This window comes from Mus caroli, unplaced genomic scaffold, assembly GCF_978045245.1.
Source record: "Mus caroli unplaced genomic scaffold, Mus_caroli_1 scaffold_12, whole genome shotgun sequence".
NCBI lineage: Eukaryota > Metazoa > Chordata > Mammalia > Rodentia > Muridae > Mus > Mus caroli.
Genome location: NW_028227267.1, coordinates 95,890,592 through 95,913,488, shown reverse-complemented (window position 1 = coordinate 95,913,488; position 22,897 = coordinate 95,890,592). Strand labels below are relative to the sequence as shown.

The 22,897-nt window shown below is 44.0% G+C and overlaps 1 protein-coding gene across 2 annotated transcripts; it reads right to left on the bottom strand.

Annotated features, from left to right (window-relative positions):
* Positions 1 to 1,160: 1,160 nt before the first annotated feature.
* Klf5 (KLF transcription factor 5) lies at positions 1,161 to 21,246 on the bottom strand. 2 transcript variants are annotated; one of them, XM_021181883.3, is made up of 4 exons: positions 21,120 to 21,246; positions 13,786 to 14,653; positions 12,203 to 12,262; positions 1,161 to 2,705 (listed from the first exon to the last, which is right to left on the bottom strand). In XM_021181883.3, the coding sequence occupies exons 2-4, from the start codon at positions 14,639 to 14,641 to the stop codon at positions 2,527 to 2,529; spliced, it is 1,095 nt and encodes a 364-aa protein (XP_021037542.1). In that variant the 5' UTR covers positions 14,642 to 14,653; positions 21,120 to 21,246; the 3' UTR covers positions 1,161 to 2,526. The 2 variants fall into 2 exon arrangements, with proteins under 2 accessions (XP_021037542.1, XP_021037541.1); XM_021181882.3 differs by lacking the exon at positions 21,120 to 21,246 and adding an exon at positions 16,831 to 17,401.
* Between the last annotated feature and the right edge of the window lie 1,651 nt (positions 21,247 to 22,897).

Below are 22,897 nucleotides of genomic sequence, written 5' to 3'. Positions count from 1 at the left end.
TAACTTCTCTAGTCCCAAGGGTTCACTCTGCTGAACAATTAGGCATTAAGACTCGAGCGCTGCTGTTGGGTAAAAGGCTCCTAGAGGCATGAGCCTTGCCTGGCTGTCACTCATACAGGTATGCGCAACCCTTTGAGTTTGAAACTCAGAACTTGAAAAAAAAAATCTTCCAAAATTTGAAAAATCCCAGATCTGCCTGGATGCCATAGCACAGATGCCTTTAATCCCAGTACCTGGGAGTCAGATGATCTGTGAGTTCAAGGCCAGCCTGGTCTAGATAGCAAGCTCCAGGCCAGTAAGGGCTACATAGATACAGCCTAAAATAAAGGAACAGAAATAAATCCAATTTCTGTTCGTCTTCGACACTTCGGCAATTTCTCGGAGTAATACAAGTCCCTGCCTCCAGCTGACCAGGCTAAAAAGGTCCTGAGGTCACAAAAACCTCAGCATTTGTGAATTCCCTCCCTATACACCTCTTGTTTCTAATTTTATAGTTAAAACAAGCCTCAAACTTTGTGGAATAGGGTAACCCTTGAACATCACTCCTTCCGGCCTGTGTGGGCCGGGACTACAGCAGTGCACCTCCACTGCTAGCTTCTTGTAAGGCGTGCAGGCTGGGCAATCCACTTCCCAACAGACACACACAGCCAGGCCCGATTTCAGCTTTGGGTCCAAGGAGTTATGATTCAAAGTGTTGTCCACGTCCTTAAATCCAGCCTGTCCGTGGCTGGGATTACAAAGCCTGTACCCCCACACCCGGTTCACCCTCCTGATGCTACCCACGCAAGGAAACTTGATTTAGGACTATAACATGCTCGTGATACGGAGGGTCAAGAAGGCACCACATACATCTTTTAGGCACTTTTTATTTTCAAAAAAAAAAAGTTAATATATAAACATCTCATTCTCTCAAAAAATTCTACAGCTCTACAGCTGCTTGCTCTGGTATTTGCATAGGAAATTACCACAATACAAAAATAAGGGAGGAAGCAGCGGAACAGCAGCCGAGCTATGCTTCTGATGTAGGTGTGTCCACGTATAAACATCTTGGAGCCTTACAAAACTATTTACACCATTTGTCGCCTATGTACACATTGAGAAGCAACTTTTCTAACAAACAAAACTATAATTTATCAAGTTACGAAAGTTGTTTTCTAAAAAAAAAAAAAAAAAAAAAAAAAAAACCTTACTATATTACCACAAAATAAATAATGATAAAACAATATTTTAAAAACAAAATTAGACTTTTTAATTAAGATCGCTTTTGGCATTTTGCTTGTGATTTCTGCCCTTTGGTTAACAGCATCCATGTCACATTCGTAGCCATATTGCATATTGGTTAAGTTTTCAACACATCACTGATATCAAAGGCAGACGACGAGTCAGTATTAACAGGTTACCTACTATGTGGCACTGTAATTTCAATAAAATTACTGTCTCACTGGATAGTACATGCAAAAATCCGCATAAATTGTCATTTAGCCAACAGCACTGCATGAGCAAATATCCTAGTCTTGAGAGAAACTGCACTGGAAATTCAATGCTTCCACGAGTGAAAACAGAGTCTTAAATTCAACAAGGAACACAGCCACAACAGTCCTCCTCCACTTAAAAAAAAAAAAAAAAAGATACTGTTTAACTTATGGTAAAGACCATTAGCGTCTGTGTATAACTATCTTTAAGCACTTCAGTTTAAATTCACATAAAAAAAAACCTCTCATATTTAAAATAAAATCTTATTTCAATCAGTGAGTGAAATTTGCATTTTACTCATTTGAATGATTATCCCCTCCCCAAAGAAATGGATTTGGTAATTTTTCTGAGCGGTATCTTACCACAAATTCTAATTGTAATGTATTCATAATTATTTTCAAAAGTACGATTTCTTCCCCCCCCCCAAACAATCCTTAAAAAGTTGTAATAAATCTATAAAGCTGATTTGCATATTTACAAAATTCGGAATAGCAAATATAGGCAACTCATATAAAAACAAAAAACAAAAACAAAAAAAAAATTTTTGTTCAATGGCTATTGTGAACTGCCAGGTACACCGTGTACCTCCCATCTCTGGAAATAATCTAATCTTCAGAAAAAAACGAGTCCACGTCAAGTAAAATCTTGACAATGTGCCTGGGTGCCTGCCAATCGGTTTGTTTACCCTAAAAAATGGCACACACGATTGCGTGTGTGCAGTCTTTATAGAAACAGCATACGCACCCCGTACACCCCCACCAGTTCCCCATGCTGAGATGCCGCTGCCTGTCTGGATAGGAAGTTTGCTGGGATAAAGCCAGTGGTAAGCATGAGAGCAAGCTTCCAGCTTCTCAAAATGACCAAACACTTTGGTATTGATACAATGTATTCCCTGTGGCCTCAAATGTACAAAATATACATTTCCAGTTCCTTTGCTTTTTTTTTTTTTTCCTTTTTTTTTTTTTTTATGAAGTTAGGTCTGCGGTTTAAAGGATGGCTGAGCGGACTGCGAGGCGTCAGGCGGGTGGGCGCAGCGCTCAATCACTCGCTCGCTCAGTTCTGGTGGCGCTTCATGTGCAGCGCGAGGTGGTCGGAGCGGGAGAAGCTGCGTTGGCACACCACGCACTGGAACGGCTTGGCGCCCGTGTGCTTCCTGTAGTGGCGGGTCAGCTCATCCGACCGGGCAAACCTCCAGTCGCAGCCCTCCCAGGTGCACTTGTAGGGCTTCTCGCCTGTGACAAGGAAGAGACAGGGTGAGGTGGTCTGCTGCAAGACCAGCGGCACAGTCCACACCCCATCCCCATTGTGAACCGTGCGCCCCCCACCCCCCACCAAGCAGCGGCGAGGATGATATACATGGTATGTTGGGAATCGGTCCACCCGGCCTCCCACACCACTCAAGGCCAACCATACAAACCAGAAAACTTAGTTGCTTTATGTAAACATTTTGCATTTGATATTTTTAAAAAATTCCCTAGTAATCTACAGTCTGGTTACTCTTATTCACACTAATAAGGAAGGCAAGAGGCTCTCTCTTAAGTGGTAAGGATATTAAACCCGTGCCCTTCAGCTTGTTAGGCAAGGGCTAGTCTGAGCCCTTGTCTCCAACCCAGAATCCTAGCATCTGCTGGTTGCACAAGTGTATTGAACTTTTTCTATGATGAGGGCCACTCCATACGTTATCAAAATTCTATGACGTTGGACTTGGTAGACATGGTGGTGCACAACTTTAATCCTAGCATTTGGGAGGAAGATGGTTGCTCTGAGCTCTTGGGGGGCGGGGGGTGAGACAAGGTTTCTCCGTGTAGCCCTGGCTGCCCTGAAACTCAAGAAATCTGCCTGCCTCTGTCTCCCAAATGCTGGGATTAAATGTGTGAGCCACCACTGCTCGGCTTAATCTGTGAGTTCTTGGCTAGCCTGGTCTACATATTGAGTTCCAAGACAGTCAAAACAATTTGGCAATTGTCCAGGTGATAGCAACGTTGTGGAATACAATAAACAAAACAAGGCAGCCAGACCTGGGGGGCGCTTACACTGTTGACCCCTAAAAAGCTTGGCCTAATCTTTCTGGGTTTTATCCCCAGTCATCTGCATTTAACAGTGAGCTGATACCTGAGCCAATCCCACTGTACAATTTTTATGATCACTAATGTTCTCCCAAATGTGCCAGCCACTTCCAAAATCACTTAATATTTATAATACAATTTCAATTTGCTATTATTTATGATCATGTAAAATTTTTTTCTACGCCAAATTCTCCAAATTTCATGTCTCTGAGCACTCCCAACTTGTCATGACTTCCATTTGTTATTTGTTTTGCTGGGGTTTTTCAAGAGTATACATTTCTCCCAACTTCCTTTCAAAAAAAAAAAAAAAGGTTTTCTTCTGGCTGGCCTGAGGCAGGAAGATTGCTGCTAAAAGCCAGCTTAGGGGTGAAACAGGAGCTCTGAGCAGAGCAAGTGCACAACCTTTCTTGTTTAACTCAAGTTTAGCAGTGTAGTGTCATCCTCTGGACACTGGTGACCACTTGGGTGAATGTGAGTGTCTACAAAGGCTGTGCAGCGTCCACAGTCTGTGACCAACATACCCTTCATTGTCCTGATCACTAGTGTGACCCTACAGTCTAACAGGGCAAAGAAGCAACAGCCAGAATGAATCACTTGGAGCTAGTACCATGCCTGGTCCTTCTCTTATAGCAATTCACCCTGGCTGTGCCTCTGTGGCCCTGCTTCTGCCTCTGATGCAAAGCTCCTATCATCGTCCATTTCTCAAAATGCACATCTCCGCCAGGCATGAAGGTAAATTCCTGTAATCCCAGTACTGGCAGGGCTAAAGCAGGGGGATTATGATTTTGAAACCACCCTACACTACATATAACATACTATCTCAAAAAAAAAAAAAAGTCAAATGAACAACACCTCGATTCTAAATTTCTCCTCCATCACAGGTGTGTGTTCTGTGGTGTGTGTGTGTGCTGAATCATTGAGTATTTCACCATGCAGTCCTGCCTGGTGAATTTAAAGGTTTGTGCTTTTACTCCCTCGCAGAAAACTCAAGCTATAAAGTTACACTAACACTCCAAGCTTTTAAGTCATCAGAAAGTCATTTCTCTTCCATTTACATTCACACACAAGACTGGATTCACAGAAAGACTTTAATGGTAGTGCTAACTGTTACTTTCTGGATCAGGGGTGTCAATCACACAGAAGAAAGCCTCACACAGAAAAGTCTAGTGAAAAAAAAAATTACAGTAACAAGCATGGCTTTCCTGTCATTCCACGGAGGAGAGAGGTCTAATTCTGGTGTTTAAATCAAGGAAAAAAAAAAAAAAACACTTCCTCAAAGTCCCAATTTAAGAAGGATCATTCAAGCCCTTTTGAATTTAATAATTACATAGCTCAGAATGAAGTTTTCAGGGTCTATGTTAGAAGCAGGGGACACTGAACTCTTTTTGTTCACTGTTTTTATTGGCTGCAAAGCCATAAACTGCACCAATATTTTGTCAAGTTGACTTTACTGATTGGTTGACATACAGTAGCCATTAAAGTTCCTAAAACATTTGGGGTTTTGCTCTCAATTTATGTGCATCTATAGCTTATTCAGCCAAGAATACCACCAGTGTCTGGAAGGGCAGGAATCGGGGCCAAGGCTTACTATAAAAGCAGGGACGACTATCCCCCACTTGGGGCAGTTTCTATGGGATTTGTTCAAGTGTCAACACTGTTCAAGCCAAACACCGCAGAGGAAGCTGGGACCCCATTTCTGGCTGAGGAGAAGGCTCAAACCTTTTTTCCTCAGCCAGAAACACTACGGCCAGTACTTCTGGGAAAGCAAACTGACTTCCTCCAAGTTATATTTCAACAGGATCGAGCTTTCAAAAGTTTAATTGGATTTTTAAAGAATCTCTTTCCAATACCACCAATTTGAAATACTCGGTTAAGCTCTTTCAACATCCACTGTATTTATTTTTAAGTCTTGCTGCTAGCGTCAAGCTACGTACGGCAGGGCAGAGGGAACACAGTGGCAGGCTTGTGTGCCGTGGAACCCCTGGCTCGTGCCTTATCGAGCTCACTCGCACACCGTGCCTTTGCTGTCTCTGCCTCACAGTTACAGACAGAGATGGCTGAAGAAGCCCTGGATTCTGAAGAATAGGCCCAAGTTAGACACACTCACTCCCCTTGCTGGTAAAGCTTATTAGTATACTGTATATATAAAAACTACAGCAGAAACTACCAGAAGAAAGAGGCAAGCCACCATCAGGTCTCCAGGAGTCTGCTCTAAAGCTAGGTAATTCTCTTCATTCAACCCTCAAAAAAAAGCCAACTCCAGAACTTAGAAGCTGACGGATCTAAGAGTCCTACTCTGCTGCTTTCTTAATGTCACACTTAAGTCTTCCATTGGTAAACATTACCACACTCTCTGACTCTAGGAATGAGTGCATACATATTGTTCAAATTTACTTGAACTCTACAGCCTCTCATGAAGGGCACGGGACTCTGAAGGACTCGGGAGGCCTGTAAAAGCCTGTTGTGAGAGGTGTGAGGCACACTGTGGCTGGACCTGTCCGTTACAAAGACTCATGCCATCTCTATCTAATGCTACCATATAGAGGGTTCCTTCTGTGTTAGAATGCTTGTTTTGCCAAGTATTTAAAAAAAAAAATCCTCAATAAGAAACATCTATTTTTCTCCGAACAGATTTAAAATTTCCTTTTCTGAGCCAATGATACAATAGAATGGAGGTTTCTCTGCTCTGTTGAACATACTCAATAGTCCGACAGCAAGGCCCTTTTCTAGAAAGTTCCACATAGACTGTTCTAACAAAGGAAATGAGGTAACTCTGAGGTCTGTTTTACAGTGAATAGGTATGTCTCCTTCAATGAGGAAAAGATATCTCAATCAATATATTAAAAGCCCTCAAACCAGAGCTGAAGAGGGCACAGCCTGCACTGGGGTGCTTAGCATGGGAAGGTGGTGACTGACCAATACCTGTGTTCCCTCACTCACATCACCTTGTCTTGTGGGTGTTCCTGGAACACTCAATACCAGATCTGCTAATAGTCAACAGGGGAAAACAGAATACAATTAAGGAATTATGGGAAAATAGGATTTACATATATATCTGAGAAAAGTGATAGTGATTTGGGCTCACTGTCTTTGTTTCTTTATACAACCATGCTAGTACTTTTCCATGAAGAGACTGTGTGTAGCAGCAGTAGTCTCCTTGGAACAGGAAGGTTCACTTTGTAAGCTAAGGCTTCCTGGATGCCAGTAGTGGCCCATTCAAGGGAACTAATGTAAAGGGGATTACGGAACCCCTTCTCTTCATCTTGTTTCTCAACTCATTGCATTCTTTTAAATCTAATTCCTCTTTCTCCCTCCCTCTAGAAAAAAACCTGACAGACCACGAGTGGCCACTGCACTGTGTCCTCACCACCTGCGCTGACTTTGACTGGGGCTGGGGCTCAGTGCTAGCAGCCGTGGTTTTCATGCACAGGGTGGGTGGATTTTGTCCCCAGATCAAATGCACTTGAGCCAATCAGTTGTTCAGTGAAGCCCTGGGCGAGGAGGGGAAAGGACTGGGCCTTGGTGGGTTGTATTTTGTATTCTTGACTACCCCTCGGTTCTGCATTCCCCATTTCCTGACTCTGAAAACTGTATGGGCCAAATCTGAGCAGTTATTCTCATAATGAAAATGAGGGAAGGCTTGGCTGAGGCTTGAGATGACTGGGGTAATAATGTGAATATATTTAGATGAGAACCTTGCTTTGAGTGTCTTCAGGATTAAATTCTAGAATCCCTTATTCCATAAGTGGACAGGATATAGATTCTCTGTAACCAGAACTCCTTCTATAGAACTGGAGTAGTTCTGAAAGGCCTGGAGGCTGGACACAAGCTCCGCGTGGCTCCTACAGGGAACCAGAGCTTGCTCATCTGCTGGAGTAGAATGGAGAGAGACATGCCCTTGCTGTGGAGGCTGAAGGGACAGGTGACAGGAGTGGTACCTTGCTCCTTCCTATACACTTGGCTAATTCTCAGCCTCAACAAGCATTAACAGTGGAAATGAATCATCAATTTGAAGCCCCCTTCCCTCTACCTAGCCTTCACCTGCGCCCTGCACCCCACCCCACCCCACCTTGCCCAGCAGCAGACATGCCTCTTTCAGAACAGCCAAAGGGAAAACTCATTCTATGCAAATGGTTTTTAGGCAAAAGCCAGCCACTATGTGCCTCTAAAGCATTGCCTGGTCTCTTTAAACGGGCCTGCTAAAAGTCTAGGACTATGAATGGTCACAGGCAGGCAAAGAGTCACTTCCCCTCATGTAGGACATGACTGTTTCTTATCTTTCACCAGAAAAGATGTAGGCCATCAGATAGAACTAAAAATACCTAGCTAGGGAAAATTCCCAGGTAATTAAAATGTATATTTTTAAATGCTGCTTTCCACCTCACATGCGCGATTGCTTCTAGCTCAGTTCCAGCAATTCTACTTCATCTACGTAGGAGCCCTCTCCTCCCGTTGAGCTTAAAAAACTGAAGGGTAAGTAAGATGAGATTAATTCTTTGGATTCTTCATGAAACCAATCAGAGATGTCTGCTGAGCTAAGTTATCCTTCTTAACCATTATAAGCTTTATCAACAATGTTTGATTAATTTCCTATGGAAATGTTTTGCTGATGGAAGGACTCCTCGAAGCAGGTTAGTCTCACCAGTGAGTCATTAAAAAGAAACTGTTGTCTAAGCTTTCCCGTTCATAATTACCTTTTTCCTGGGGTCTAAGCTAACAAGTTAAGCCACTACTCTTTAATTCAAAGCTACAAGTGAGATCTAATACAAGTGTGTTTCACCAGTTCCCGAATGGTGATGCTTTTCAGTGCCATATTCCACTAGATATTATATGTTCAGAATATCTCTAATATGGGATGCTTATTCTGATACACAGGTTATGCAGCTAACTGATATCCATCTATTCTAGATTCAAATCGTATGAGCGCCACCGTCCATTATGGAAATGAAATCCCTCCTGGTTCTCCTTCCCCCCTCTGCATAGGTTAGGTGGAAAGGGGTTCTTTCACTGGACATGTCCGTCCTAATCTCAACAGCCAACGTTATCAAAACTGTGTCTCAGAAAGCCGATGGAAAGAGGAGTTCTCATTGAGGACCTGGCTCAAGACTGTGCTAACAACTCACACATAAATGTCACAGAATAATGTGGTTCCCACAGCAGGGGAAGGGTAAAGGCAGAGACTCTTCACACTGAAGCATAGACTACAGCAGGGGAAGGGTGAAGGCAGAGACGCTTCACACTGAAGCATAGACTACAGTCCCTCTTCATCAGGGAATCTTGAGCACAGAACTCAAGCGTCTGTTATTTATGTTCATTTGAGGCACAGTTGTGCAGACTCTTTGCTTCTAAATACTTTTATCTACAGCTGCTAACTCTACCTTGACCAGAAAGCCAAGGCTGAAAATTGCTTATACATATTCATAATGGAATTTAGGGAGGGGTCTGTCTGAGGTAGCCTAGAATGCAGAAAGTTCTGTCTTTAAGGGACAGCAGAAGACAGCTTATCAATCATGGTGACTTACGAGAGCAGAGTTGGGTTGTTTTTTGAAAGGTACTGATAAGAAATTGCAGATTGATGGCAATGTGTGCCATCACAAGCCCGTACTGATAAGAAATTGCAGATTGATGGCAATGTGTGCCATCACAAGCCCGAAGACCTCCAGTGACATGTTCTCTCAAATGCCATTCAAAGTACAAATGATTTGATTTGGGAAGAGACCACTTATTGACACGGTTGCCTACAAGCAGTCCTAACCATTTCTAAACGGAAGCATATTAATGTGCACATATCACAAATAACATACAAACACCCTCTCACCCACATAAAGGGTGCCTATATATGTAGCCAAGTGTGCTGTGTTACATACAGATAAATACAGACACAGCTATGTCTGACCAGACATGGAAGAGCTTAAGGGGTTTTTCTGGTATGTGTTCTCTATAAAGAAGTCTGAAGTCCACACTTAGAAAACTCGAATGCTCTACTTGTGATTTGAAAAGCAGACTGATGTTTTACACTTCTGTCTCAGCTCAGGAAGAATGAGTTAGTCTTAGACTCACTCTGTAACTCAAGTTATCTAAAAATCCCCAGAATAAGTGTCATTAAACAGAACACAAATGAGGGTTCTTTTATATGCTTAAATCAACTGTGGCATATGGGAGGTATACATTAAAAAAAAAAAAAAAAAAACCAAAAAAACAGCTACAATTACTTTGCACAGAAAGGCTGGGGTGCTTCACGCTCTGCCTGCAATCAGTACAAAAGCGTTTCTTTTAACATCATCAAATACACAGTCAATATTGCCATGTAGTTTTTTTTAGAGTCCCCTAACAAGTTTTCCAAGTGGGAGGAAATGGGACAGAAAGAAAAACAGGACAAGCTATTAAGTCAGAGGTACTATTCAGAAAGGAAAAACAAAAAACTGTTTCATCTACCTGGGCATTCGAAGGAGAAAGGAAAAAAAAAGAGAAAGAAAGAAACAAGCCACAAGCCTCTCTCCTGGCTTCCTGCACTTTCAGGGGGCAGGAGCGGAGGGAGGAGACAATGGTAGCCAGCACACAGGTAATTTTAAAAGGCATTGTCTAGAAACTAGAAATGAGGAGAAAGCCTCCGTGCGCCATGATTACCTAAGAACGGGTTTAGCCAGATGAGCGAGTCTGTTACACCCCCCCCCCTTCAAGGCATCTGAAAGACTATCAAACAACTTCATTAAACTGCATTACACGGCCTTACTCATTAGATGTTTTAAGGCCACAATATTTACGATCATGTGACAAAGTTGCTCCACGGGACCCTGACTAGGCCTGGATCCTCCATCGTAGTCTTTTTTTTTTTTTAATTAGTGTGGGCATTGTTCAGACGACCCACTATTAAATTTCTCTGCCAGCAGGTCAAGTTCCAGGATCCCAGGTACAAGCATTCAGAGCAGTAAACCCTGACAGGGTGGAAAGGCTATTTAGATATAGCCTGACGACGTGCCTGCAATAAGCACTTGATTACGTCGGTATATGCAATTGCACACTTCTTTTATTATGGGGACTTTAACCTCAAAAATACCTTTCCTCTTTCCTATCTCCAGTTTCAAGGACTTCTGACGAGAGAGAAGAAACAACAGCTCAAATGTTCCTAAACTACTTCTGTTCCCCCTTGATCCAAAGCTCAAAACCCCACGTTCAGTGTTTCCCTAACACTAGTCTACAAAAGGACATTTTAGTAGGTTGCTTTAGTATTTCTATATGGACTCTTCTGGCACCTGTCAGCTCTATTTGGGAGATTTTTAGACTGGAGTTTGAATCATCTGTTGGATTTATTCTGTTCATCCTTACCTGCCGACAAAAAAAACCAAGCCAACCTCAGGCCCAAATGATTTCATTCCTATAAACTGAGAGATGCCTTTTCTTTTAAGAGCCATTCTTGGAAAGCTCACAGCTACCGCCTGGGTTTTAGGAAGTGTTAGGCATTCAGATTACCCAGCACTGCTCCCTCCTAACACGCATACAGAATGTCTGAAACCATACTCTCGCAGGGCTCTGCATCGCCACTGACCTTTGTCCAAAAGCTTTTACTTTTTAATGCAGCGGTTAGAGATAACTACTTCATTTATCAAAACTCAATTTCCATAGTAACCTCCAGCCTAGGGAGAGCCAAGCCCTCACACTAATCCAACAGCCCATTCAAAGGGACTGTCGAATACTCTGGTTTCCATAGCAATGATGGAATAATACATTTTGCTAGGTCACTGCTTTTATTAGCAAACTTATTCTTTGAACTTTAGGTAAGGAGGGTGTATTTATTGAGGGGGGTGGAATGCAGTCACTTTTATATCTGTCTTTTCCTTCAGGGCTATTCTTTAAGAAAATTATAATAGTAACCATCCAGACACTTGAAGATATTATGGGTAGGTGGACCCCTCTAATAAAGTAGGCTACTGAACGTCACTGTAAACGTGTTTCTGATACAAGGGCGGCTTCAAAATGAATAGCTCCTACAAGGGGGTCGCTGTGAATTTTAACAAAACATATCAAAATATAATTAGAGACTGAACTTAAAAGCAAGCTGCAGAAGAAAATGAAATGGATGGACTAGGCCTCTCAAACAAGCCAAGGCCTGGGGTTGGCTGGGGAGGAATGTTCATCCTAACCACGCTCCTTCACCCTCTGCAGATCTTAGGCCTACTTTTCAGACATGGCAAAAAGGTTAAAACACAAATATTTGAAGCCACTGGTGAAACTGAAGATAATGTGCTAAGCACTGGTGCCTAACATGGTGACAGGAAAAGTTTTTAGCTTAAAAAGGGGCCTTATTGAAGCAAAGATGGTTTACCAAGGAGGATTTTCTTCCTTCTTTCAAGACAGGAATAGCATTGCCATTAAAGTTTTAAAATCCATTAGTAAACACTGCCGTTTACGTTTTGAGGGTCATTAATTCTACGTGAGGGTGACAGGGCAAGGTCTCACTGGGGAAACCTCAGCCTTCCCGGAACCAGACTTCATTGGGGGAACTGAGATTTTGAGCCAAGCAAGCCCTTGCTGAAAAGGTAAGCCATTAAAAAATAAAAGTTGACAGAAGAAAGAAGAGATCAAACACGTATTGGCTTTTTAAAAGGATGAATGCCGCTTACACTGTTTACACAACTCGCAGAACTAGCAAGGAGATCACCTACCCGTATGAGTCCTCAGGTGAGCCTTTAAGTGAGACGACTTTGTATAAACTTTTGTGCAACCTAGAAGAAAGGAAACAGAGGACCAACAGTTTGTCATCTCCAGGGCCTTTTGAAATCTTTACATTCGATGATTCACTGTTTAAAACCTGGCTCTAAAGATGAACTCTCTTGTGCTCGAGGGTCATATTGGAGGCTTGGGTTAAGAAGTTTCAAGGTGCCCTCCTGACCTTATTAGAAGGCAGAGGTGATCTGCTCTATATCATTTTTGGGAGCAAAGAACACAGGTTAACCCAGCCAACCAACAAACGGAAATTCTGTGTTTATGCTCCAGCAGGTACTTTTTCAATAAATGGAGATCAATCGTGGGACGTATGTACATGTGTGTGTGTGTGTGTGTGTGTGTGTGTGTGTGTGTGTGTGTGTGTGTGCGTTATGTATATATGTATGTATATTTAATGTAATGGATGTAGAACTAACAGTGTGTATGTATGTATATATGTATATTTAATGTAATGGATGTAGAACTAACAGTGTGAAGTCATCATCGGAGATGACTATAATTTTCTATAATCCTACTTTGTTTTTCTCATTTAGCATGTCATGCCACATCGTGCAGTCAATAAATTATGCCCCGCATTAATCATAAACTTGCTTATGCCTGCAACTTGGAAATATATTTATTACCGTCCAATTATATTTTGGGTCACGTATCTCATTCAAGAATGAGCATACACTAGCGGAAACAACCATTCTTAAACCCATCCTTGTACCTACCAAGAGAGCCCTGCAACCTGAACAGTCGTTACCACACACTATCGTCTATCATCAGCCTACTCAATCTCCAGAGACTTTAGAATTTGGTGCTATAACCTATTAGACTAAATGAACCCCAAGTTCCATTTACTACTAAAAAGAAAGAAATCTAAATTAGATTATTTCCTAGAATGGTCTAACCGTTAAATATAAAGATTTTTTTTAAAATTAAAGGCATGGTGACATACGCCTTTAATCCCAGCACTTGGGAAGCAAAGGCAGGCGGATTTCTGAGTTTGAGGCCAGCCTGGTCTACAGAGTGAGTTCCAGGACAGCCAGGGCTCTACAGAGAAACCCTGTCTCAAAAAAACCAAAACAAAGCCGGGCGTGGTGGCGCATGCCTTTAATCCCAGCACTCGGGAGGCAGAGGCAGGCGGATTTCTGAGTTCAAGGCCAGCCTGGTCTACAAAGTGAGTTCCAGGACAGCCAGGGCTAAACAGAGAAACCCTGTCTTGAAAAAACCAAAAAAAAAAAAAAAAAAAAAAAAAAAAAAAAAAAAACCAAAAACAAACAAACAAAAATAATAAATAAATAAAAAGGACCTCACTATGTAGCCCAGGTTAGTCTGAACATGGAATCTTCCCGTCTCGGCCTCATTGCTAAGATTAAAGGCAGGAATTGCCATGGCTGGTGTTTTAGGCCATTATCCACCAGCATAAAACACAGAAATATTAAGAATAGGTGATCTCTTTAACTGTCAGGTATACCCTACATATTAGCACCCTGGAACACGAAACCCTCCTGATGCCCTGAGCACACAGACCACATACCATTATAATCGCAGAAGTGGATGCGTCGCTTCTCCAGATCCGGGTTACTCCTTCTGTTGTATCTGACAGGTGGGAGAGTGGGCGAATTAACTGGCAGAGTGGCAGGTAAATTTGGGTTGTGAATCGCCAGTTTGGAAGCAATTGTAGCGGCATAGGACGGAGGTGGGGTTAGATTCTGGAGCATCTCAGCTTGTCTATCGGGACTTCCAGGCTCTGAGCTTGGTGGTGACGGGGGAAAGTAGGTAGCCTGCTGTGGAAGAAACTGACTTGGCATGGTGTACGTGCAAGGGGGCATGCCCTGGAACTGTTTCATTGACGTCTGCTGAACAGCAGAGGGGTGCGCGTTAAGGCCTGCCATAGAAACATTAAGGGTGTCCATTACTGCCGTCTGGTTTGTCGAACTGGGCATATCTAGATCCGGTGTATTCAATAGCTGGTACAGGTGGCCCTGCTGGGAAGGGACAGAGAGATGAAGATCTGGTATAGGAAGTTCCTGTTTGATGAAGATATTGTTCACCTCCGGCGGTGGTGCTGTGGTCTGGTGGGAGCTGAAGATACTAGTGAACTCGGGGAGAGCCTGGGTGGGGGCCGGAGGAGGGGCCGTCGACTCGCTCTGGTGGCTGAAAATGGTAACAGGTTCTGTCTTGATCTGTGTTACGCATGGTCTCTGGGATTTGTAGAGGCCAGTTCTCAGGTGAGTGATGTCAGGGAGGAAGACGTTCATGTTGATGCTGTAAGGTATGCCTTCAGTGTCAGTGAAGAACTGGTCTACCACTGAGGCACTGTCTCGTCTATACTTTTTATGCTCTGAAATTATCGGAACTGGAGGGAGCTGAGGGGTCAGATATTTCTCCATTTCACATCTTGTCTAAAAAAGAAAAGATGAATACACATAATCTACCCGACTCAGTCAGGAAGGATAAATAAATAATATGGCTTACTTAAAAACTCGACAGGAGTACAGGGGCCAACTCCTAAGTGTTGCTTATGAACACACAAGTTTATTTTGTCAATTGTGTAATTATCGGTTAACCAAAAGACTCTACGACATGTCTTCAGTAAAGTCACTCCCGCAAATCATCTCCAGACAAAAAGTGAAAGGCAAATGGGGTGGGGGGTGGAGGTCAAAACATTTTCTGATGCAATCAAGTTACACACACACACACACACACACACACACACACACACACACACAGAGTCAAATTAGGGTAAATCTTCAGTTAAACTATGGTATCAGTTTTGCCAAACTGCCTCAAATCTGTTCACATCCATTACACTTGAACACTAAAACCTGTGCAAATCTTAAAAATAATTCTTCCAAAGGACTTTTGTGTGGGGACTAGGTTATTTTATCAGGCACTAATATAAAATGTTCTCTGGCCATCTCAATACTTTTTGAATAAAAACTTGAACCTGTGGAGCAGAAGCCTGTGTTGTATCCATTGATACAAAGCAATTCCACCCTCAACGTTCGATCCAAATGTTCATTTGAACAAGTAGATCCGGTAATTGGTCACTATCATAATGAAATGGACCTATTCATATCCCTATCTAAAACAGATCTTTAATTATCACGGAGAAAAATCACTCCCTTGGTAGACGGGTGCTAAGACTCCCGTGGGTGGGGAGAGGCTGCTGCATCGCAGGCACAGTCATCAGCAAAACATTTATCATGTCCTCTCCGTGGGCCAACGCTACATTCCCCCTTCCCCTGTAAAAAGCGCAGTCATCTTGCTATCTCCTGAGAGAAAACTACAAAAATGAAATAACCAAATAGCTTCCAGGCCCTGATTGTTTAAGAACATACATAATCAATCCAGCTACTGACCAGACGCCTATCTTTCCCCCAGCTCTCTTCTCTAATATAACGAAAGCTTTAATTTTTCTCTTGATTTTTTTTTTTTGACATTGAAAGGGAAGTTAGAAAAAGATCAAACCCCAGGTAAATGAAATGGCTCATAGAACCATTCACCTCAGTGAGTGAATAGGAGTCGTATATTTTGCTTTTAATTTTCCAAAGAATGTCACCTCGGACCTCAGACCATCAAGATCTGGATGTGGATGAGGTCGGACGGGATTTCCCGGATATGCAGGACTTATAAATAAAGATTCATGCTGTAGCCATGTGAGTCACATCTGACAAAATGCCACTGTCTTCTCAAAGCACCACGACACTGGCAGACCCCAAGAAATAGGAGCTCAGTGCAAATACACAATACAGCAAGAGGTTATTAAACTAAGCGTCTTGAAATAAACCGATCTTAAACCCTTTCGTGCACTGCGCTCCCGTGGCGGTTAGTGGTTTCTGATTTTAGCTCTTCCAGCTGTTTGCATGTGGGTCTGTTTCCAATTTTTTTTTCCTTGGGACTAGCTAAAAGTCCCGGGAAGTTTTTTCTAGGCTATATGACTCCCGTGCGTGGGCGAAAGAAACAGGCGCTTGCTCTAATTCGGCTGCTGGGCAAGTGTAAAAGCCAACTGCCAGCTTTCAACGCGACTCCGAGAGGAAATTTACGCGCACACTAAGAAAAACAACACCCCTGGCCTTTTTTGTCCGTGTTTCTTTTTAAGGGAAAAGCGGTGTTCCAATACAACCCTAAGATTCTCGTTTTCCAATCGGGGCCCTACAATACATTCTAGGGTGAGCCTCCACGGGGGTATAAGAAACCCCAGTACTCCAATTGGCATTTCTATTTCACCCCAGAGGACGCAGGCAGGTGGACTTCCAAGGCCAGGGCCATCGGGAGAGAGCGGTCAAGAAGCATTTTAAGCTAAGTTGAGCGTGGGCACAAGCTTTCATCTCCACGCAAGCAAAGACAAGGTGCACGCGAGCGCGCGGCTCTCTCTAGCTCCTCTGGACAGATCCCGGTGGGCCCCCGCCCTGCTCCCCCATCCACTCCGCGGCGCCCCGTCTGGGAGCGCAGGGCGGGGCTGTCCACCCGGGCACCCGTTCCCGCGCGTCCCAGTCTGGAGCGGCCCCTGTCGCCCGCGCCTCGCAGCGGCGGGACACGCCCGAGCCGGGGAAGGGAGGCCGGCCGCTCTGCTTACCTGGACCAGCTCCTCCGAGGGCAGTCGCGGGCCAGCGGCTGGCGGCGGCGCAGGCGGGTGGTGGTGCGCGTGTTTCAGATCGTCTCCGGAGAAGAGCGCCGCGTCGCGGGCCGGGTTCGCAGCGCCCAGCACCGGCTTGAGCTGCGCGAACACGGGCTCGTCCTGCGCGGCCGGCGGCTGGGGCAGTGGTCCCAGGCGGGCGCTCATGGTCAGCACCCGCGTGGGCATGGACGGTCTGGGGATTACGGGAGCGGGACACGGAGCGATCGCGATCCCACCTCGCTCGGGCTGGCACGGGACGGCGGACTCGGCGGGGGGCCGCGGCGGGGGACCCCTGGGCCGGCAGCCAGACGCTCACGAAGGCGGGCACGGAGATCGGGGCTCCTGGGCTCGGCCACGCGTCACCGCCGAGGTCCTCGGGCAGCCACTTTCTCCCGCCCCGCCCCAGCGCTCGCTCGCCCTCTCGCCGGAACCCGCTCCCGCCACCCCCAAGCTCCACCAGCAACCTAAGAGAGCGCGTACCTGCCCCGCGACTACTGACACTTGACGCCCGCCTCTATTTCACCCAACTCCGGGGAGGCAGGGCCAGCTCACCGGACTGGCAGCGTTGTGGCCAATGGCAAGGCCCCAGGGCCAGAGGGTAGCCAGTAGGAAAGAAGGCCCACGAGGTCCCGCCTCCGACGGGCCGACCGCACCCCTCGCGGGCCAGGAGCTTCGCGCGCAGGGCTGCGGCGCAGTTTGTACACAACTTCTCTGACAGATTGGGCCGGCGGAGCACGGGGCGGGCGGAGGGAAGGAGAGGAGCGGGTGGAATCTAGGAAGAGGGGGAAATCAGGGTGGAGACGCGGAGGGAGATCTCTCCGAACTGTTCTCTGCCAGGATTAGGGCGAAAAAAAAGTATTGCACGTCTTAGGTGTTGTGCAAGGACCTGAAACTCGAAAGCCGAAGACAGAAGGCAGCTAGGTGGGGGGAGCTGAGGTTTCCAGTCTTAACCAATGAGTGTATTTTTTTTTTAAAGTATACAAAATGTACTTTAGAGGAAAACAAGGGCGGTGCGATAACAAACGTAAAACAGCCCTCCTTTCTGTGTTTTCAGCCGTAGATTTATCTATCCTTTCGCAGATTCCTTGTGGCCTGAATAAAATCTGTAAATGTCAAGCATTTTTTTCAAATCCTTGCATACCAACCTGGGCACATTTTCCCCTACAGTATTTAAGGAGCTACAAGTTTTTCACAGACATGTCTACTCTCCTTCGCCGAATGTGGGGAAAAGGTGGGGTGGGCCATATGAATTATGAAGTTTTTAATATTTAAACCATGTTGATTCTAGCCCGAGCATGGAATCTAATTTGAGAACTAACAGCCAGCTCAACCGGGTATTTAAATAGACATTACATCTTTGGCTTATTTTTGCTAGCACTGTAGTGTTCGGAGGGGCGGGGAATGGAGTTTTAATATTTTCAGAAGTATGGGTCCCATCTACCTAATACAGTGTCACCTTTTCCTACGAAACGGGAACCAAAGAAGCCACAAACATCCACAGACATTCAACAGCCCTGAAAACTGGGTATCCAAACTGGTAGGAAAGCAACAGTCAACTATGTTACCACCTTTTTACTGCGTTGTTTTAATGGTAGGTGAGTGGTTTGGTTCGGTTCTTAATTTTTGCCAGTAATCACACCAAAGGAAACGCCTTTCCTTAATCCTCAACGTTCTTGTATATGATTTTTTCTGGCTTATTGAGAAGCTGAAACAATAAACTGCGACTTAAAAAGACGCCTGTAATATTGCTATCTATTTATGTCTCTTGGCAGCACACTATACTATAATACCTACAGAGAGCACACTGGCTCCTTTACAGTGAAGCATCTTTTTAAAAAGTTCTTAGGGAAAAAAAAAAGTGCACCTCAAAGATTGTATCACAGGTATAAGTCTTATTTCCAATGAAATTTCCAAAGTCTCACGTGTCGTTTATTTATTTATTTATTTATTTTTTAAGCAAAGATAAAATCATATTGTGAACTCAGTTTCTTTTCTCCCTTTCCTTCCTGTCAGCAATGATCCATTCTTACAGTTGTGGTTGCCTCTTTCAGAGGATGGGTGATGACAACTTTCATGATACCAGGGTGTTATTTAATAAGTGTGTGCACTGACGGTTTACGTGGACAACCCCATGTTGCCAACCTTCATCTTTAAAAACCTGGCCTCATTTTTCTTTGTTATTAAAGCCAATCATATGCTCAAATAACTCTGAGACGGGTCATAGAATTGTTGTCGGATTTTAACTTTTTAAAAAAGGGTCATTTTTTTAGAAGACCTTTGGGTACTTAATGCTGATAGTATAACCAAACCAAGTGTGGGGTGTTGATAGCTCTTAGCAGGATGGTTCCTTCCTTTAACTCTTTGAATTTCTCTTTATTCTGGTTGGCTTTTAAGCCTGTCTAAACCAGAGCGTCAGTGGTTGCCTGACATTTCACTGCAATAAGACCCGTTTATTTTCATGGAAATCTTTCTAACTTACACAATAGCTTTTCAACATGCTTCTCTTACAAACATTTCACTGCAGCAAATTGAGACCCCACCAAGCTACGTGACAAGCACTGAAGAATGTATTTTTATAACCTTGTCACTCTTTTATTATTTTCCTATCTTTTAAAGAATGTGTATATGAGCCTGCCTGGGCCTGGTTCACATAGCTGATCCATTTCCAGTTTTAAAAATACTTGAATATCTACGTTTTGCTGGGGGTGGCGGCATTTATTTACATGTAATTTCTGGCATAGAGATGGGGCAATGGGGCCACTACTTTTAAGTAAGTAATAGTGTCTCTGAAGCTCCTCAGGCTGACAGAAAACAACCAGCTGAGCTGTGTATGATCGTACGGAAGCTGGGCTGTAATCCTCTTTCTGAGGTGTGTACCATTGCTGTCCTAAGCACACAGAGACCATGTTTAACCAAGACAAACACCGCTGTTGACAACGTGTCCACTCGGTTTCCAAAAAAGGGTTAAAACTCGATAAATATTTTTCAGATTTTTCCAGGTTCTACACTGGCGTGCAGCCAGCCAGTGTGAATGGACAGAGCCTCAATGACTTTGAACTTTCCAGCTCTTTGCATTCCTCCCTGCTGAGTAGTCCTGTACCATTAGGGGAGATGGGAGAAAACAAACAACAACAACAACAGCAAAAGACAAATGTCAGATTTCAGAAATCAATTAGTGGCCTGGCAGTAGTTGTGTGTGAACTGAAGTGTGCCAAAACGGTGGGGGAGGGGGGGGTTGATTCTGAGGGAAAGAAAGAAAATTGTTGAGTAGTCAGGCTGGCTAGGAGGGTAAGCATAGAGGCAGTGTGCATGCTTAGGTCCTTAGTCACTGGGCAGAGGATTTAGTCTTAGAATAAACCCCAAGTGTCACTATCTTTACAGGAATAAATAAGACTGAATGTGTGGGGGCTGAGCCGGCGGCATCCAGCTACGGGGGCGGGGGCTTGCAAGAGACAGTGGAAAAAAAATAGATAAATAGCTTCTGAATGAGCCGACGAAAGCCAGGAGCAATCTGCAGGGCAGTGCTTCAAGAAAACGCGACAGCAGAGACACCTCTGGTCAGTTGAACACAGAAAAGTCCTCCCAAACACACTCAGTTTGGGAGAATATCCACAGGATATTCCATTTCTATACTCAGAACTATCAAATGATACTGGATTGTAAGAGAAGACACCAGAAAGAGCAAAAGGAACTTGTGGTAAGCGAGCACACAGGGCCCGAGGGTAAGCTTATTTAATTAAAAGTGACTTTTATATTCAGTGTGTATCCCTGTTGGAATTTGGATCAATGGAAACCCAGAAGATATTTGTCCCGTAGAACACTTCGTATCTTTAATCTTTTTTTTTTTTTTAAGTTTTTCATTCCAGCTTGAAGCCACACATTCTAAAAAGTTACTCAGACAGGAGCACAGTAAATAAGTTCTTCAGGAGACTAGAAAACGTGCCGATCATTTGGATGGCAAGAACTTTAGAGACACAACAGAGGACTCTTTCGTTTCTTTTGAGCTGACAGATAATGTAACTTCTATACTTTAACGATTTCATTTTTGTATAATTTCAAACGATGTATTCCTAAGAAAACAATTTAATATCCTGGTTGCACTGTCTCCTGCCCCTGGTTCATAAGAAATACATTTTATTTAATTTGGGATTTCAGTACATTCTCTGTGATACTTAGACTGCGCGCAGCTCACCCACCCAGCTTTGAAAACACTAGGAGTACTTTAAAAAAAAAAAGTATAGATTTACCTTTAGAGGGACTGGGATTGCTTTTTCCACCTTGTTAGTATACTAAGCAGATGAAAATGGCAAATATTAATGCCTTTGAACAAGTTATAGGCCAGGCATACTGCAGCTTCAACTGGACAGTATTTGAATTCCGACTCAAAATATTCTAGGAAAGGGGAAGCCACAATTCCTGGCCTGAAGCGGTTACACCAAACAATCTTTTAGAACATCACGGATGCCACCTCATCAGCGTCACAATGAGCCAATGGCTAGCCATCTTATGACAACAACAGTCATGGCCCCGGGCTGTGGAGTGCTAGGCAGCAGTGCCCCCAGGCAGGTCCGCAAACCAGGGAAACTTCCTTGTAGGCAGAGATTCCTAGATGAAATGTGGACTCTAGCGATAGGACTAAGGTCACGGCTCCAAGTGCTCCTGCAGTCATGGAAGTGTGGACTAGTTTGTGGGAGGACAGTATGTCAACAGGGATGAAGAAGGCAGAAGATGTGGATGGGCTCAAGGGAGATTTGCAGGCCTACTGGGACTCTGCTGCAACCCCAGGACTCAGATGCAGTCAGGATAGGACAGTGGTTACAAATTCAGGGCCAACCTGGACTCATTCAGCGTGACATAGGGAGACCTGTCTAAGAGATAGATAACTCTCCGCCTGGAAAATAAACATATATATGGAAATAACAGGTATCCAACAATAGGACAGTGACATTATACACACACACAGTACAGAAAAGCACTCATGGCTCTTGTAGAAGACCTGACTTTATTCCCAAGCATTTACACAGGTGGCACACCATCTGGAATTCCATCTCCAGAGAATTTAAGGCCACCGACTTCCATAGACATGCATATCTGCGCACACACACACACACTTAAATCGAAATTATAATAAAAATTTATTTTAAAAAAAGAAAGGAAGAAAGAGAAAGAAAGAAAGAAAGAAAGAAAGAAAGAAAGAAAGAAAGAAAGAAAGAAAGAAAGAAAGAAAGAAAGAAAGGAAGGAAGAAAGAAAAAGAAGAGAGAAGAGAGGGGGAAAGTTTTTGACATGGGAAGTAAAAGAAGTTTTCAAGAGAGGGAAATAAGAGGTAGAGGTTTTTACACACATGGACTCACAGAGGTGAAAAGATAGCACAAAGTTATGGCTTTTGAGGCCAGGCCCCGCGGCACCTGGCTACAGCTCTAGAGAGACTGGGGCAGGGGAACAGGTGAATGGGAGCCATCTAGATTACAAAGTGAGTTCCAGGCTAGCTGTGGCTACTTAGCTAGACCGTCTCAAACTAACCTGCTGCTGGCTGTCGTTGTGCCTACAGTATAGTTCTGCACCCATAAACCAGAGGCTAGAGGATTACAGGAAACTGAGACCAGCCTGGGCTACATAGCACCCACCCAGCCTCAAACTGAAAACACAAACAAAGGAACGAACGACCAATATTTTGACATCTTAGATGGTAAAATTATTGAGTAATTTTTCTTTTTTTTTTCTTCCTCTTTCTTTCTTTTCTTTGGAGGGGATAGGGGTGGGGGTCCTAAGTAGGTGAAGGCTAGGGATATAGCTCAATTTAGTTGGTGTGTTTGCCAGCACTTTCTGTTCCCCAACACCACTCAAAGCTGGCACAGACTTGTGATCCTAGCACTTAGGAAGTGGAGACAGGAGGATCAGGAGTTCAGGGACATCCTTGGCTATGTAGTGAGTTCAAATCCAGCTCGGTCTGCATGAGATCCTGTCTTCAAAGCAACAAGATGAAACCAAACCAAACCAGTATTAACTCTTTTCTTTTTGCTACAC